Source organism: Cheilinus undulatus, linkage group 22 (genome assembly GCF_018320785.1).
Source record: "Cheilinus undulatus linkage group 22, ASM1832078v1, whole genome shotgun sequence".
Classification (NCBI taxonomy): domain Eukaryota; kingdom Metazoa; phylum Chordata; class Actinopteri; order Labriformes; family Labridae; genus Cheilinus; species Cheilinus undulatus.
In genome coordinates this window covers 31,020,215-31,036,717 of record NC_054886.1, presented here as the reverse complement: position 1 = coordinate 31,036,717, position 16,503 = coordinate 31,020,215, and the positions used below count along the sequence as shown (strand labels likewise).

The 16,503-nt window shown below is 37.9% G+C and overlaps 1 protein-coding gene across 1 annotated transcript in view; it reads right to left on the bottom strand.

Annotated features, from left to right (window-relative positions):
• LOC121504180 (dachshund homolog 2-like) overlaps positions 1 to 16,503 on the bottom strand; it is a 162,509-nt gene that overhangs the window by 26,965 nt on the left and 119,041 nt on the right. Inside the window, exons 4-7 of the mRNA XM_041778835.1 lie at positions 9,697 to 9,948; positions 5,732 to 5,901; positions 3,307 to 3,412; positions 1,277 to 1,351 (exon numbers count right to left, since the gene is read on the bottom strand). Of these exons, the coding sequence (XP_041634769.1) occupies positions 1,277 to 1,351; positions 3,307 to 3,412; positions 5,732 to 5,901; positions 9,697 to 9,948 (603 nt within the window). The remainder of the gene's footprint in view (positions 1 to 1,276; positions 1,352 to 3,306; positions 3,413 to 5,731; positions 5,902 to 9,696; positions 9,949 to 16,503) is intronic.

The window sequence follows — 16,503 nt, the reverse complement described above, 5'->3', positions numbered from 1 at the left end:
GTGAAAGCAACCCTAGACTCCACACGAGCAAGCTCCAAAGAGTGCTACACACCTTACCACATGGCCCCTAATGGGCCCTCCTACCCGACTATTTACCCTGGGGGCACGAAGAGCCAGGACATCACTGGGGTTTCTGAGTGGGAACTTCTTTCACAGGTGCTGGGAGATGTGATTATGTCTCTAGGTATCAAACTGAAACACCTGCTGTTTCTAGAACTTACAGTAGACCTTAAACTTACCGATACATCTTGTGGTTTGCATTTGAGCAACTTTATATAAAGATGGATACATAATTAAAGGTTGACTACCTGAATACAATACTTGAGATATTGAACTAAGATGTCAAGTTTTCTCAAGTCCACCTTTGAGGTTTGAATGCTAGGCTCTAATCTCTTCACTCCTATTTCAAGCTTAATGTTGAAAAATCAGATCCAAAGAGTTAATAGAGTTTATCTCTGCTACTACAAGGTTTTAAATGTTGAATTTTATGTTGATGGATAATGATGCAGCTTAAAAAGGAGCACGAATACTATGAGCGAGACATCTTTGATACCGTGCATGAAGATCATTTTGCTACAGAAGGCACTATTCTTCTTTTTGTACCATGGAAGAAAGTAGTCTGCCAGAAGGAGGTGGAGGTTTAGCTTACGACTTTTGCTCCTCAGAGAGGCAGGAACAGATTTCTTTTGCCCTTATTGATTTTAAAGAAAGCCTCCCTTCTGCTCCTGCTGATGTCTGCAGTGCTGCTTTAGAGCATGAATGGAGAGAAAATGAAGGTGAAGAGAAAAGAAACAGATGAAAACAGAATGTGTTACAAGAATGGAAAATACAAAGAGAGGCAAAAGAGAGTGTGATGGAGGGAGCAGAGGCCCCGCATGCTTTTAGTGCGTGACCTCTTGATCCCTTTTAGCCTTGCCTCCTTCACTTAGCCTCCCCTTGCTCGCCCCACCTCCCTCCCTCTATCTACCCCCCTACCCTCCTCGGATCCCCTGATTGATAGCTCAGAGACAGGTGATCAATAGGAGGGGCTGAACATCCTGACGCTTCTGTTTCTCTGTTTGTGTGTGAGTGTGTTTTCAGTCCCTGTGTGTTTATGCGTGTAAATACAGGAGATGAGGAAAGCCCCCTTAAGTGAGGATGATTTGTCAGATGTCAGGAGGAAATGGGTGAGGGTTTAGATTAAGGTACGTAATGGAATATCCTCACTTATAGAAATGTGTGAGAGAGAACAGACAGAAGTGCACGTTTAGGTGTGTTTGTGAGTGTGTGGTCCAACCTTTGTCCTTTGTTATTTTCTTGATGGGTGCAGCTGGGTTGGGCAGGACCACATCTGCATCTGCTGACACCAATCCTGTTGAAAGAAAAGCACAGTGAGCTTAAACATGAGTGGGCTGCTGTAATATGTATGTGTAAAATCATCTGTGTGAGCAGGATAAAGGACATTGTCTCCAGCTGCTTTGACTTTTATGCATTACAATCAAAGACACTGGCAACCTAAATGTTTCTTATATCTTGTGTTTGTGCAATTTAGGCTGGCCACACACCAGACTTTTAATTTTTCAAATCTGAAGGGGTTTTAAAACATGGCACACTACTGACACCTTATAATTCTTTGAGCACACGTACTAGATAACTAGACTGTAAGACTGCCGTCTGGAGTGACAATTTCACAGTGGAGATTCCACAAATTTGAGATCTCACAGAAACATGCCGATCAAACGTGACTTCAGGAGAATAACAGATATGATGGACTTTGGAAATCCTTAGCTGCACAAATTTTGATGCTACAGGCCGAAAATTATATCACATCATTTACTGATTGATTTTGGGCCATTTTATTGCCAAAACATTTTTTTTTTATTTCAGACCCCCCCACTCCAATATATTTTTTCATTGACTTTGGGCAAGGTTGTGAGAAAATTATGAGTTTATACATCACAAGACAACTTTAAGAGAGCAGTAAAACACCAGAAAATCTTCCACAAATGTCAACAAACTATTAAACAAAGAATTGTATAACACTAAATACAGGCTTAAGATTGGATTGCCCAGTGCAAGACGGATATATAGTTTTGCTCACTGGAAAGGTGCTCCCTGGGTTAGTCAAGCAGCATGCTTTGACTTTCCAGAGGAGGAGGATGCATGGCTAGAAACCCCCATATGAATAATAAAATGTATGACAATGTGTACTGAATACGATAGAATTAGTTCATATGAGGGTGCAACAAGCTTTATGCTATAAAGGAGGAGGCTGGGGTGGAGGAGGGGAAGCTTTATGCTATTAAGGAGGAGGCTGGAGTGGAGGAGATGAAGCTTTATGTTATAAAGGAGGTGGACGGAGTGGAGCTATGAAGGAGGAGGCTGGGGTGGAGGAGGTGAAGCTTTATGCTACACCACTTTTGGTGTTCCCTGTGCAGCAACCCTGCAGCTTCTCCTGCTGTCACACATTGTTAGCCAGTGTGATATACTGTCCTAACCTTCCCACTGAACAATCTTATGTCCATTTTTCCATCAAAATGTGTTAAAAGAAGTAACATTTAATTGAAATTAAAAAAAAACTTTTGCATTTACAGCTAGTTTTGTGCCTAAATACATGAAATAATATATGATTACATTCAAACACATTATGCAACGTCAAAACTCTGGTCTGATATATTTGACAATGAGAGAAAATGTTGTAGAAGACTATTTCAGAGGTCCTTAGATTGCTGCTTCTGGCTGTAAACATAAACCAGCAGTTATCTGGATAGCTGGTAGATATTGGCCGTACCCCCCAGAGGTTAAACCGACGTTAGGCTATCGCCATGGATTTAGAGATTTGAGCTGTCACTATCCATCATTCTCTTTGAAGATTGATTTCTCAATTGATATCTCAATCAATCATTTGGTCAGGAATATGTCAGAGAATCAGGTCAAAACGCTAGAGGTTACAGCTTAAAGTCCTCAAGTGTCTTCATTTGTTCTGTCCCACCAATAGATACCCAGATTACTATTAAGGATGACTTAAGACAATCTGACAATGTACATATTTGAGATGTTAAAACCATTACATTCTCACCAGTTGTTCTTGATGAATGACTTTCCCTATCGTTATTGTTATTATTATTTTTTTAGCTGATTTTTTGTATAGTTTTATGCCTTTATTTTGTTAGGACAGTGCATAGAGTCAGAAACTATGACAAGTTTGGGCACCAGACATTAGCCACGAGGCTATCAGTGCCCAAACTTACAGTTATCTAATTAAAAGAACATGAATAGACTTGATAATGAAAGTATATGTTTATCATAATGTAGAGATGCATTTACCAAGTCTTTCAGGCGAGCTGGAGGCCGAGCTGCTGGGCTGAGACTGCAGAGGAGTGTTGGTCTCGTCCACAGATGGAGAGAGAGAGGGACTGTCACACACTCTCTCCTGTAACAAAAGAAGGAAAATATAAATAAATATTTATTCAATGCATATCTGTAAACTGAACTAATCTATGCATTTTTAAATGTTTCAGTATTATATAGAGGCAGCGGCAGGGGACAGCTGAAAGGGGCCCTGCCAAACTAGGGGTCCATGGAGGTCAGCAGACTCATGGTCCATTGTAAGATTAAGCAGTTGTTTTTTTTTTAACCTGAATTAAAACTACTCTTTTCAAAGCAACAAAAAGGTTTTTTATTTGTTTATACTGAATCACAATATAACCTTTTTCAAAAAACAAACTCGTTACTCGATGGAAATGGTGTGGATGGGCACACTGAACTAAATGATTAAGAGAGTAATGTCAGACTTCATAGCCAGGCCATAATGTCAGGATGCCAGAAATAAAAGGAGACGAAACTGAGATAATTTTTTTGGAAATTAATAGAATAATTGTGAAAAGTGACAAACAATCGATGAAAACTGGCAAGAATTGATTAAGATAGGAAAAAAGGGAATAACTGGGTTAAAAGTGGCAACAAAGAGCAAAATGTGTAAAAAGTGGGAAAAAAATAGTAAAAAAAAAAAAAAAAGAAGAAGGAATAGTCATATATGGATTGAAGTGACAAAAAATGAGCAAAAAGCTGCAAAAAAAAAAAAAAAAAACCCTGCAAAAATGGGGGGGCAGTAGCATAACTGGATTAAGTGGCCAAAATGGGCAAAAAGCTGCCATCAATGGGCATAAGGAGTTATAACCAGCAAAAATAGGTAAGAGACATCCAAAAAAGGCAAAAGTTGCAAAAAAGAAAAAAAAATGTTGCATAAAACGGACAGAAATTGGCAGAAAATGGCAAGTGAGGGAAAAAAAGTCCAAATACAGGTAAAAGGGGAAAAAAAAGCTTTAAAAATACAAGGGGTAGAAATGGGTGACAAGGGCAAAAATGGGATAAAACTAGGAAAAAGTGGCAAAAATTGAAAAAAAAAAAGGCAAATGTGGCTAAAGTAGGCAAACAACAACATCAGACCCCAATAACAGTTATAACTGACCTATGGCTAAGCCACGCCCCCTCCACTCACTCTGACAAACAATGAACATTCAGTGACAGGCGCTATTGCAGTTGTCATAGTAGGAGACATTTCACAGGAGGCCATTGATGATTTTTGGAGACAGAAAGATCATATATAATCTAGAAGTCACCAAAAGGATCTAAACTACACATTGAAGGGATCTATTAATCATTTTATTGTTGAGAAGGTTGACAAAAAGCTTCAGTTACAAGCCAAAATTTACAGGTCCCAGTGCAAACTTGATTAACCGCATCTCATTGCCGTCACAATCTCAGACCACAAGATAGAGGATCAGCATCAAAGTGCCACTGAAGTTAAGGTTTTTGGCTCAGAATATGAGAAAAATATAACGGCCTTTTTACCATCTTTACCAAGAGTGTCTCTCCGTTAGTTTGGTGCTACAGTATTTACACTGAATCATTCAGCATAACATTTGCCAACCGTTGTTATCTCAGCTATTATAGATGAGTTAATGAAGCTAAGCTCCATAAGTTAACATTAGATTAACTAGAGCCCTTTGGACAACAGCTAACAATGATGGACGATCACCAAAGAATGAAAACTAGAACAAAAAATGCCAATGAACTCCCAACAAACAACGTGACACAACGAACAACGCAGCTAGGAGCAAACGCTAGGCTAATTTTAGCTAATGTTAGAGATGTTAAAGATAATTTTATATTTCTTTCCAGCAAAGTGACAATATGCTGCCTCAAATACGATGTTGGCTTACCTTCGAACAGATGTTAATTTTATCCACGTTAGGTTGACGTTGTGTTCTACCGCAAAATTTTTATCCAAAGAAGACACTTTCCTCGGTTTAGATGTGGCTTAAGAAAGGGTAAAAAATACACTACATCACCCAGCCTCTCAGGATACCTTGTGTCGGAGTTGCATGTACCCCATGAACACCGTTTGACCATTTTTAAACTAAAAATCCCAAAAAATCCTCATAAAGCCGGACGAAAACGGACTTTCTGCAATGCGTTTCAATGGACGTCCAGGCATAGGCTGTCCGAGTGTATGGGAATGCTATATGCACTGTGATTGGCTCATCACATTTGAGGGTGGGACTTAGCCATAGGTCAATTATGAATAGTTGACACTTTTCAGCTTTACCATGAAGTAACTGTTAGCCAGGATGCTAGCACCAATGCTACTTAAAGGAGGTGAAAGTTAGCTGGAGGAGTTCCACAGGGCACCTGCTTGGTTCCTCTGTCACTGTTATTCCTCAGGAGTACGTTAAAGTGTGTGTTCTACCTTGATGACAGGCGCGCGGTGTACATGAGTGTGTATCTGCTGGGCTGCGGCGGCCATGTTGGCGATGGTGCTGAGGTGGTTCATCTGTGACATTGCCATGGCTACGGAGGCAGGCGGCAGTCCCATGGGCAGCAGTGGGTGGGGCATCATCATGAAGGGCAGGTCCAACCCTGAATCAGACATGAGAAGAGTGGATGAGGGAAAAATAGTTCGTAAGTTACGAATATAATGTGTACATCTTAGACCACGGGTGTCCAAACTATGGCTCTGGGACCAAATGCGGTCCACAAGCCATTTTTGACTGACCCTGAACAAATTCTTAAAGTAAATGAAATATGGTCCAAATTAGAGAATGAAGCTTCTACTGGACTGTATTCTCCTTAGTGTAAGCACAAAGCAGTGCTACCATGCTAATGCTGTAAACAAACATTTTGACAAGGTGAATTTATTCCTGTTTATTTTTTTTTACGGCTAAAGTGAGGCAACACTGATAGATCACGACAACAAAGAGCAGCACCAATGACGTTCCAGGGGCAGCACCAGGCTGACCAGAGCCCCCTGAAATCTGATTGGCCACCCCAAACTCCTTACAATGATTGGCTATTGGCCAATTGAGTTGAACTGATTAGTATCTCATTTTCAGGAGCTTTTCTTGAGGTGTTCCTGATGAAAAGTGGGTTTTTGTTGGTACAACACAAATCAATCTGATCTTAAAGACAGTCTTCGTCTACGTTTCACTCTTCAGGTGGCGTCAAACATTCGTTTTCTCTGGTTTGCTTTTGAAATTATCGTTCCGTTTAAACATCTGGCTGTTTTTGAATTAATGAGGAAATGTTAGTAAGAAAAAAAAGGCAGATAGACTGGGCTGTTCTGTGTCTGTGAACTTGAGTTGAACTTAACCTTGAGGAAAAAGAGAGAGAGAGGTGTCATCGCTGTGTCAAATGTCTCGCTAATAAAAGTTGACAAAGCAGAGGAGGAGGAGGGAAGGAAAGAAAGAGGAGAAAACATGGAGGTCAAAGGGTTAAAGGGTGATGAGGTGAAAGAAGAAGGGGGTTAATGACTTTTTCTCATTTACATCCTTTTTCTTTTTTTTCCTTCTGTCTTACTGCTTTTTTCTTTTTCTTCGTTCTTTTAACTCCATTTTAATAAAGATATTTTTGCCACTCTGACTCTTAAATTGAGTTTTTTCCCTCCTCCACCATTTTCTTATTCTTTTTTTCCTCTTCTTTAATTGCATTTATGGGGCTCTTCCACAATCCATCCTTTAACCCCAAACCTCCTAAAAGCATAACCTTGGCTTTAACCTCTGATCCCAGAACCCTTTGACTCTAAACTAGCCCCCCAAACTCCACAAAACCCCCCGATTCTCAGGAGGATTGTTGCCTCAGCTGTCCTAAACACGCACCAAAAACTCCAGCGCCCGCTTTCATTCCAATGAAACAATAACACTGATTGCTGTTGTCGTGATGACTGAAGTGATAGAATAATCAATGTGAGTGTTTGTCGCCTCCCGCTGCCCGGGTTTTCCTGCGTTTGTGTGTAAACACACGACTTCTGCAGTAAGAAAAAGAGTGTGTTCTGTTTGTTTGTGTGCCGCTCCATATGTGTGACTGTCTGTGTGTGCCGCTGATAAATGGAGTCATTTAGTAGAGTGTGTGCTGATTAATCCCGGCAGAGTGTTAATACAGGAGATGGAACAGATTAAATGGCGTACATTAACAAATATTGCCGCCCCTTTAAACACACACACACAGCCTTCGAATGTGTGTATTAGTGCGTGACATCACTCAAACCGCCATGGCCTCTCTTGGCAATTTCTCTAAAACAAAGACCTTCAGAGAACCAAAATCAGGTTTGTGTGTCCTTATTGTCCACTGCTTGCATAACAACCACAATTCCAAAAAAGTTGGGACACCATGTAAAGTCTGAATAGGAACAGAATGCATGATTGCCAAATCTCATAAACCCATATTTTATTCATGATAGAACAAAAACAACATGTCAGATATTAAAATGAAATATTTTATCATTTCATTTTAAAAATTAGCTCATTTTGAATGTGATGGCAATAAAACATTTCAAAATAAGTAGGGACAGGGCAACAAAAGGCTGGAAAAGTACTTCAGAAACACCTAGGGGAGCATTTTGCAGTTAGTTAATTTGTTCATTGGCAGCAAGTCAGTATATGACTGGGTGTAAAAGGAGCATTTTAGAGAAGCAGAGTCTCTCAGAAGTAAAGATGGGCAGACGTTCAACGATTTAAGGAAAAACTGCGGATCAATCTCAGAAAAACGTTCCTCAATGACTTTGAATATCCCACCATCTACAGTCCATAATATCATCAAAAGATTCAAAGAATCAGGAGGGATCCCTGTACACGAGGGACAAGGCCCAAGTCCGTCCCTCTGGGGACTCTGCATTAAAAACAAGCATGATTCTGCATGGGCTCAGGAACACTTCCAGGAATGGTTGTCTGTCAACACAGTTGGTCGTGCCATCTACAAATGCATGTTAAATTTACATCATACAAAGAAAGAGCCAAATATGAACACGATCCAGAAACACCGCTGTCTTATCAGAGCCAAAGCTCACTTAAAATGGACAAACGGAAAACTGTTCTGTGGTCACATGAATCAAAGTTTGAAACTCTTTATGAAAACCAAAGACACCATGTCATGCACACAACCTTAAAAACTGGCAAGAAAAGTGGCAAGAAAGGGTTAAAATTGGAGAAAAAAAGATGTTAAAATGGCTAAAAGTGTCACAAATTACCAAAAGTGGCAACAGTGGGTTAAAAATGAGGGGGAAAATGGTCAGGAATGGACACTAAAAGGGGCAAAAAGTGACAAACCTAGGTTAAAACTGGTTAAGAAAACAACATATATATACAGTATATGGTAAGAATGGCAAAAAATAGCAAAAGCAAAAGCGAAAATAGGTTCTTCTCTGGGAAAGAACCTATTTAAAATGGACCAATGGAAAACTGTTCTGTGGTCACATGAATCAAATTTTGAAATTATTTATGGAAACCATGGATACCTTGTCCTGCATACAGGGTTAAAATGCCCTAAAAGTGGCAAAAAAAATGGTGAAAACAGTAGAAAACACTGTTAAGTGGCAAAAAAGTGGCAAAAATTGACCCAGACTGGGTAAAAGATGGAACAAATGGAGCAAAATGGCCAATAAGTGGCAAAATTGAGTTAAAAGTGGAAAAAATAGGGTAAAGATGATGTTAAAGTTTTAAAAATAGCCAAATATGGCAAAAAAAAATGGGTTAAAACATGAAAAATGTGTTTTTCTCTGGGCCAAAGCACCTTTAAAATGGACCGATGGACAAATGTTCAGTGGTCAGATGAATCAAGGTTTGAAATCCTTTATAGAAACCATGGACCCTGTCCTGAAGACTACAGAGGACAGGGACCATCCAGCTTGATAGCAGTGCACAGATCAAAAGCAACATTTTATAACTTTCACACCCTCAAACATGTGAAAGTTGGTCTAATAATATAATTTCCTAATTTGGTGTCTATTCAGTTTCTACAGACCGTCCTTGTCGCCTGCTTTCAGCACTGTGTAACTGTGGGAGGGGACTGTGGTTCTCTGATAATGAGTGGGTATGACTTTAAGGAACTAGTTCACACACCAGCGTTTATGAAATGGTAAAATATCTCATTTTCAATATTTGATATGTTGTGTATGTTCTATATCAGGAATAATAAATGTTTTTATTACATCATTGCATTCTGTTTTTATTTAGATTTTACAGAGCACCCCAACTTTTTTGGAATTGGGGTTGTATTCTATCTAAAGGACCAGTAAACAGAGTCCTTTGTTGATTGTTGTGGCGTTATGATCCTCAGACAAATAAAGTTATTTTTAAATACTTCAGAAATAATAAAAAAACTTTAATAAAGTAAATTATTAAATAATTTAGTAGTAATACTATTAAGAAAGTGTGTACTCACTGTTGGCCAGTAGCTGCTGTTGCTGCTGGAGTTGTTGTTGATTGACGGCTCCGATGGCCGGCCCCCTCCCTCCTCCCGTCCCTCCTCCTCCGCCTCCTACTGCTGCACCTCCTCCTACAGCTCCTCCTCCTCCCACTGCTCCTACTTGTGGCCCTCCTCCTCCTCCTCCTCCTCCTCCTCCTGGCCCTCCACTGTGGACTCCAGCAGGGGGGCTGGTCAGACGCTCCTTATCCCACGAACACTCACTCCCTCCTGGGTAGAGACAGACACACAGGGGCTTAGGATGGGCTTTTTTATGTCACAACATACAGCGGGATTATGGCGATGTCCCGCTGTTACTAAGCCACGCCCACTCTTGTTACTGTCGCTATGCCTGCCAAGCTTTGCATCCTTGAACCAGACACTAACACTTGACATAGAGCTATAGTTCCTTTAATGTCAGCACATTTTTCAGGAACAGCAAAGAAGACTTAAAAATAGATTTTTGAATATTATAAGTGACATGGCCAAAAACATGCTTTTATATCCACCCTAATGACCACCATCTTTACCTCATGGAATGATTTGCTACCTAACAAGGCCTTTTCTAATGCAACCTTTGACCTCAAAGTAAAATGCTGATTTCTGCAAATTTGATGACAAACAGGTTGATGAAGTCAGTAAAGGCACTGTTATATATTCATCTCAAGGGAACCACGGCCAAAGTTATACCGTGCTGAAAGCAGGTAACCAGGGTGTTCTGTGGAAGTGAGGAGAGCTCCTCCCAGATAAAAACTGTACTCTATTATGAGACTGACTTTTAACACTAATGAAGCAACGAAATGTTGTTTAAAAAAACATTTTATTCCACCTGTTTTATTTTGAATGAACTTCTATTTTCTGTTGCCCTTAGGGGTTCACAAACACGCTGGCACTACTTTTATCACATGACAGCATGAAAACAAAGCCACATTTTGCTCTGCAATCACTTCACATGGAAAGCATTATCTTTAAGCTTTCTTTCAGTTTTTATTTGATGTCAGTAGGCAAAGTAAAACCGGATATATGATTATTTTAATTTGATATAAAAATTAATGCTGTATCATGCTGTATACGACTGGCACTGGTATTTTTTCATAATTTAAGCATATTGTAATTTCTTTTTAAAAATGACAGTTTATTGTTTTAAATAACAATTTTAAAAATGACACTATATTGTTTAAAATAACAGTTTTTAAAAAATGACAATGTATTGGTTCAAATAACAAATAAAAAAAGACAATATATTGTTTTAAAGAACAGTTTTTAAAATGACAATACATGGTTTTAATAACACATTTTAAAAAATGACAATATATTGTTTAAAAAAAAGACAATATATTGTTTTAAATAATTTTTAAAAGTGAAAATATATTACGTTAAATAAAAAATTTTTAAAAATCAATTTTTATGGGGTGTTGTGTTTTTTGGAGGCCCACTCCTTTATGTTGCATTTTAAAATTCCACTATTTTGCATTTAAAGGTACATAGTGTAAAATTAGAAATATTAGCGACATCTAACCGCCAGATTATAGATGGTGCCATCACTATAGTAGGTAAACATTGTTTTTCTTTTTAAATGTGTGTCTATTCTTTAGTCCTTTCTTTGGTGCTGTAGAAACATGAAAGATGCAAAAATCCAAGATTATAAGGAGAGGACTTTGCATATATAAGAATTAAAGACTTATTGTAAGAAAATAAAAATTAAACAATGTTATATATTCAGGTGATTAGACACTTATTTATAAAGGCCTGTTTATACATGTTTCATTTTTACAAGTTTTGTTATGCTTAATATCACATGGCTAAATATTACACACTGTACCTTTAAATTTGATTTTGTTTTATTTTGTATTTTTGTAAAGCTTAAACTAAAGATAATAGACTTCCTGTTTGGGTGCAGACATGCTTTTGTTTTGAAAGAGAATAAGGATGTTTGGGTTGATCTGAGTACGACATGAACTTAGCATGGGAAAGAGGAACTTGTTATGGACTGGAAATGAAATAAGAGGACAGTAAAAAGAAAAATGTTTGATACGACGACGTTCAGATGACTTTTGACTCGTCCACTCAGCTGTCAGAGAGTTTTTAAAGTGAAGTGAGACTTTAAGGAGCAGTGGTGGACGTACTTAACATCACTGCAGCTGCAGGAAATGTGCAGAAAGAAACATTAAAAATGTCTGATTAAATCAAACTTATGCACCAATTATTGACCTTTAATTGCATCACAATGCCTGCATTAATGCAGACAGTTTTATCATTTACAGTTACTGAATCTCTGTGTTTACTGACTCTGCTTGTGCACTGAAACACTGGTTATACTAATCCCAAGTGAACATTGCTTTGGTTTAAATAAATTGTTAATGAAAGAAAATTGAATAAAAATCTGAACATGTTTTCATTAGAATTAACTAGATAATGTTTTTGTTCTTACAGACGTATTCTAGCCTCCCTGTTGTTGATGGTATTTACCCAGTTTGTTATCTTCAGGATAGAGAAAGTGCCTGTTGTTAAAAGACTGAAACAATCACTTCCTGCTCTCTCTCTCTCTTCCTCTGTAACCCTGCCTCTCTCGCCCTCCACATCTCTCTCTCTGCTCCCTTGCTCCCTCTCTCATCCATCTTCATCTCCCTCCATTAGTTTGAATTAGCAACCGTCTCTCTCTATTATTGCCTACTGAATCCCCTGCGCTCTGTGTGTGCAGCGCTGATGTGTGTGTGCGTCGTTGTGTGTGTAGATGACAGCTGGGCCTCATCCCCTCTGCCATTTACACCAGGGAAGAAGAAGAAGTATAAACAGATGGGCAGATGTTCTCTCTCTCCGTTTTTCCTCGGCCTTGTCCTCTCCTCCTCCTCCGCTTCTTTTTGTTCTTCTCTTTGTCACTTTCTTTCCTCTCTCTGAAATCTTCTCATCCAATTTAGGAGGCTAACTAGACAGACGTTTGAAAAGTTAACTCTAACATGCATCTGTTTCTGGGGTTAAATGCACTGGAATTTTGAGTAGTTGTTGTGAAATGCTGTGATTTACTGTGGAGTAACATTTAAAATCTCTAGTTCAATATTTTAACTTTTTTCCATGATTATTTCTAGATCCATAAGTGACTATAATTTCACAAAAAAAGGTTTTTTTAATTAATGTTCTTCTGCAAAATTTGATGTGAGCATTAGTGATGTAACGATATGACAATAATTACAATATTATGATAATAATAACCTAAAATATCACTGTTATCACAACTTTCACGCTGTAGATTTAGTTTGCTAAAAATCTAAATAAAAAAAAAAAAAGGATTTATAGGGATGTGACGAGATCTTGTGAAATGAGATCTCACAAGATCAAAATGTCGCAAGATTTCTCTTCAGGGTAAAAACAATCTTGCAAAATGAATATTGCACGGACATTGGGAGCAGCAGCTCTCCTGACAGAAAACAACAACAACTATCTATGCTCTCCTGTTATTAGGTGGAAACACCAAAAAATCTAATTTAGAAAATAAATGTAAAAAGTCACAGTTCCCTCCATTACACCTGTTTTAAATTGTGAAATGTTTCTCATCAAAAACTGAAATTTTCCTTTTTCTTTTTGGTACATTTAAATAAATTCTGAAAACTTTATATTCACAAATGTTTTAATTTTGCGTAAAGCGTTAGTTCAGGCCGATCACAGAGTCAAGCACTGCCATAAAACTGAGATCAGCTGATCTCACACAAGCCCTCAACAGTCAGCTGATTCACCTCTAAGCAGGCTATTGGCAAACACAGTGGTTCTCAGCCTTGGGGTCGGGACCCCATTGGGGGTCGCGAGACACTGAGAGGGGGTCTCCAGATGCCTTAAAAAACTAAGAATATATTTTTTAAATTACACTGTTGCCACTTTACACCAGTTTGACCACTTTTTAACCCTTTTTCAACCCTGTTAAACATCAATGTTGCCAATTTTAGCACATTTTTGCCATTTTAAACCTATTTGTGTAAATTTTATACCCTTTCCACTACTTTTTTCTGCCTGTTTTTGTCACTTCTAAACCAATTCTTGTCACTTTCTGCCTATTGTTGCTTCATTATTGCCACTATTAACCACTTTTTACACCCTTTTTTCCCATTTTAACCACAGTTAAACTATTTTTGCCAGTTTATATCAATTTTTCATCCCAGTCCACCTACTTTCCTTTAATTTTCTTGCACTTTAAAGCCATTTCAGCTACTTTTTAATCCACTTTTACCACTTTTTGTACCCATTCTTGCCAATTTAATCAATTTTTGGACAATTTTATGTAATTTTTGCCACTTTTAACCCATTTATGTTCTTTCAAAATCCAATTTCAACACCTTTTCCATCATTTTTTTTTCTGCCATTATTCACTAACTTAAGCAACGTCTTTTACCCATTTTAAATATGTTTTTAACAGAAGTTATTTCATATTAAGCTTAACTTCCCAGTGGACCATGATTTTGCTGGCCCCCAGTTTGGCTGGATCCCAAAACCCTTCCCCTTTACCCCCCCCCTTATGGGCAGCCTTGTCTCCACATGACTATTCTTGAATGTGCATGGCTGTGTTTAACCACCTTCAGGTCCAGTGGGGGTCCCCTGTCTCTGGCACCTTTATTTTTGGGGTCCCGGGCTGAAAAGGTTGAGAACCACTGGGCTAACAAGAGTCACGCTGCCTTAATTAAACTGCTTTAGAGTCCCGACTCTTTGCTGCTCCCTCTGCAAGCTGCTTTAATGCAACCCTCCTCCACCCCAGCTCCTCCTTAATCAATGTCATTCTGCTGTCATTCATACCTGCTCTGCTCTGGTTTTGTTTTATTTTGCTGCTTCTCTTCCTACCTTATAATCTCCTTGTACGTCACATTTGATGAAAAGTGCAAATAAATGCTGCTAATAACTGCTGAGAAAGAAAAATACAGTGCTTCACAAATGTATTAGACCACCTGTCATATTTGTCTCAGAGACCATCCAGCATCATGAAGTGCTTTAATGCGGACTCTTTCATTTTCAGTCAGCTCTCCACGTTTTACCATTTTGGACAGGAATGAGGAATTTCAAACTGAATTCCCCCAAATTTGAGCCGGCTCACTGGGCTTCTCTGAGAAGTCAGAAATGAATCAAGCAGAACATTCAACCACTAAAACTCATTTTTCTCTTCAGGAACGCAAGTAAATAACTATAATTTGACATATTCATCAAGAAATATTAATGTGCTTTACTATTTTTTCAGTTTTTTTGTAAATCAGTAAATTTGAAAAGTCATGGATAACATCAATAATTATATTTTTGCATTAAAAATATCATTTGGGTTAAAGAGCTTCTACATATTGGTGTATTAACCATTGCAGAAACATAAAAATGATTTTGGTAATTACCAATGCTTTTAATTTAGGGCAGCTGAGGCATTAACCTTACTTTGGTTAGGGTTAGGGTGGTCTAATAAATGTGTTTTACACTGTATATGATGTTTTTATTTAAAAAATGTGAAGTAATGTAAACATACTGGCCTTTAAAGAGTTAAAAATAAAAAATATATATAGAATTTAAATTTGATATCTATTTTTAGGCAGAAGTAGCTTTAAAAGACTGACTTGTTTAAAGTAGAAAAAATAGGAAAAAAAAGTTTTCAGCAGCTTTTTGGAAGTGGACATTTTTTGTCCTTAGGGAAACATGCATCAGGATATTACAGAAACTCTAAGGGGCAAAACTAGTTTGAAGAAAATACTTTTTTTTTTAACTCAAAGTACAGATGAAAATGTCAGGACTTGTTGAAATCTGTTTTATAGATTTGTCCAGAGCCAGTGTGAGATTACACAAACTCATTCCTAACTTATAACAGATTTTTCTTACTTATTCCAAATTTTATTGTCTCCATCTTTTGTTTTTTATTCTTCCACACATTAACAAACACAAATAAGATTTCTCTTCATACTTCATTCTTCTGTTTCACATCTCTCTTTTCTGTTTATTTTATTTATATAACGTAACAAACAGATTTTATTTCAATGCCAAAGTGATCGACTTTCACTCCTCAAACAGCAGCACATCTTTTCTTTTCCCTGCTGTCCTAAATATCCCTTTCTTTCATTCTGAGGCTCTGTTTCCTCTCTTTATTCCATCTCTTTATTTTCTTTTTCATTCCGACTCTCCTTCTTCTGCTCCATTGTCCGCCCGGGTTTCCCAGGCCGGTGTGAGTGTCTCTTACAAAGAAAACAAGGTCGGACAAAGAAAGGAAGGCTTTCCACGCACTCGCACAACAAAACAAAAAAACACTCTGAATGAAATAAAAGAAGAGGAGCAGGAGGGGATAAATAAAAAACGACAGGGCGAGAGAATCAAACAAGAGGAAGAGTAACTCTATCAGCGCATTAGTCAGGTCAGCTGAAGAAAAGAAAGGAAAATAGAAACTCTCTCTCTCCTTTCTTTTCTCTCTGCTTTTTGTTTTCTGTCTTTTAATAATTCAGAGATGCAAACAGCAGAGATGGAGTGGACCTGGAAATATGTGTGCATGTACGTGTGTTACGACTCTGTTTTTATCCATTTTACCTCAACACTGTAGGTACATTTCCTGACAAATACTTTTCAACTGAATATTATAGACGGAGAACTCTTTATGTTAATTGGTACACATTTTAATTGATACTTTTCTTCTTTTTTTCATGTTAAACCCTGAAAATTGAAACAAAATCGCAAAAAAGTATTTTTCTCTCATTTGCACCAAAAGTCAGATCTTTTACTACATCATACAGTTTTTAGTGATCAAATTTATTTGGAAATTGAAGCTCAGAAATTAGCTCATCA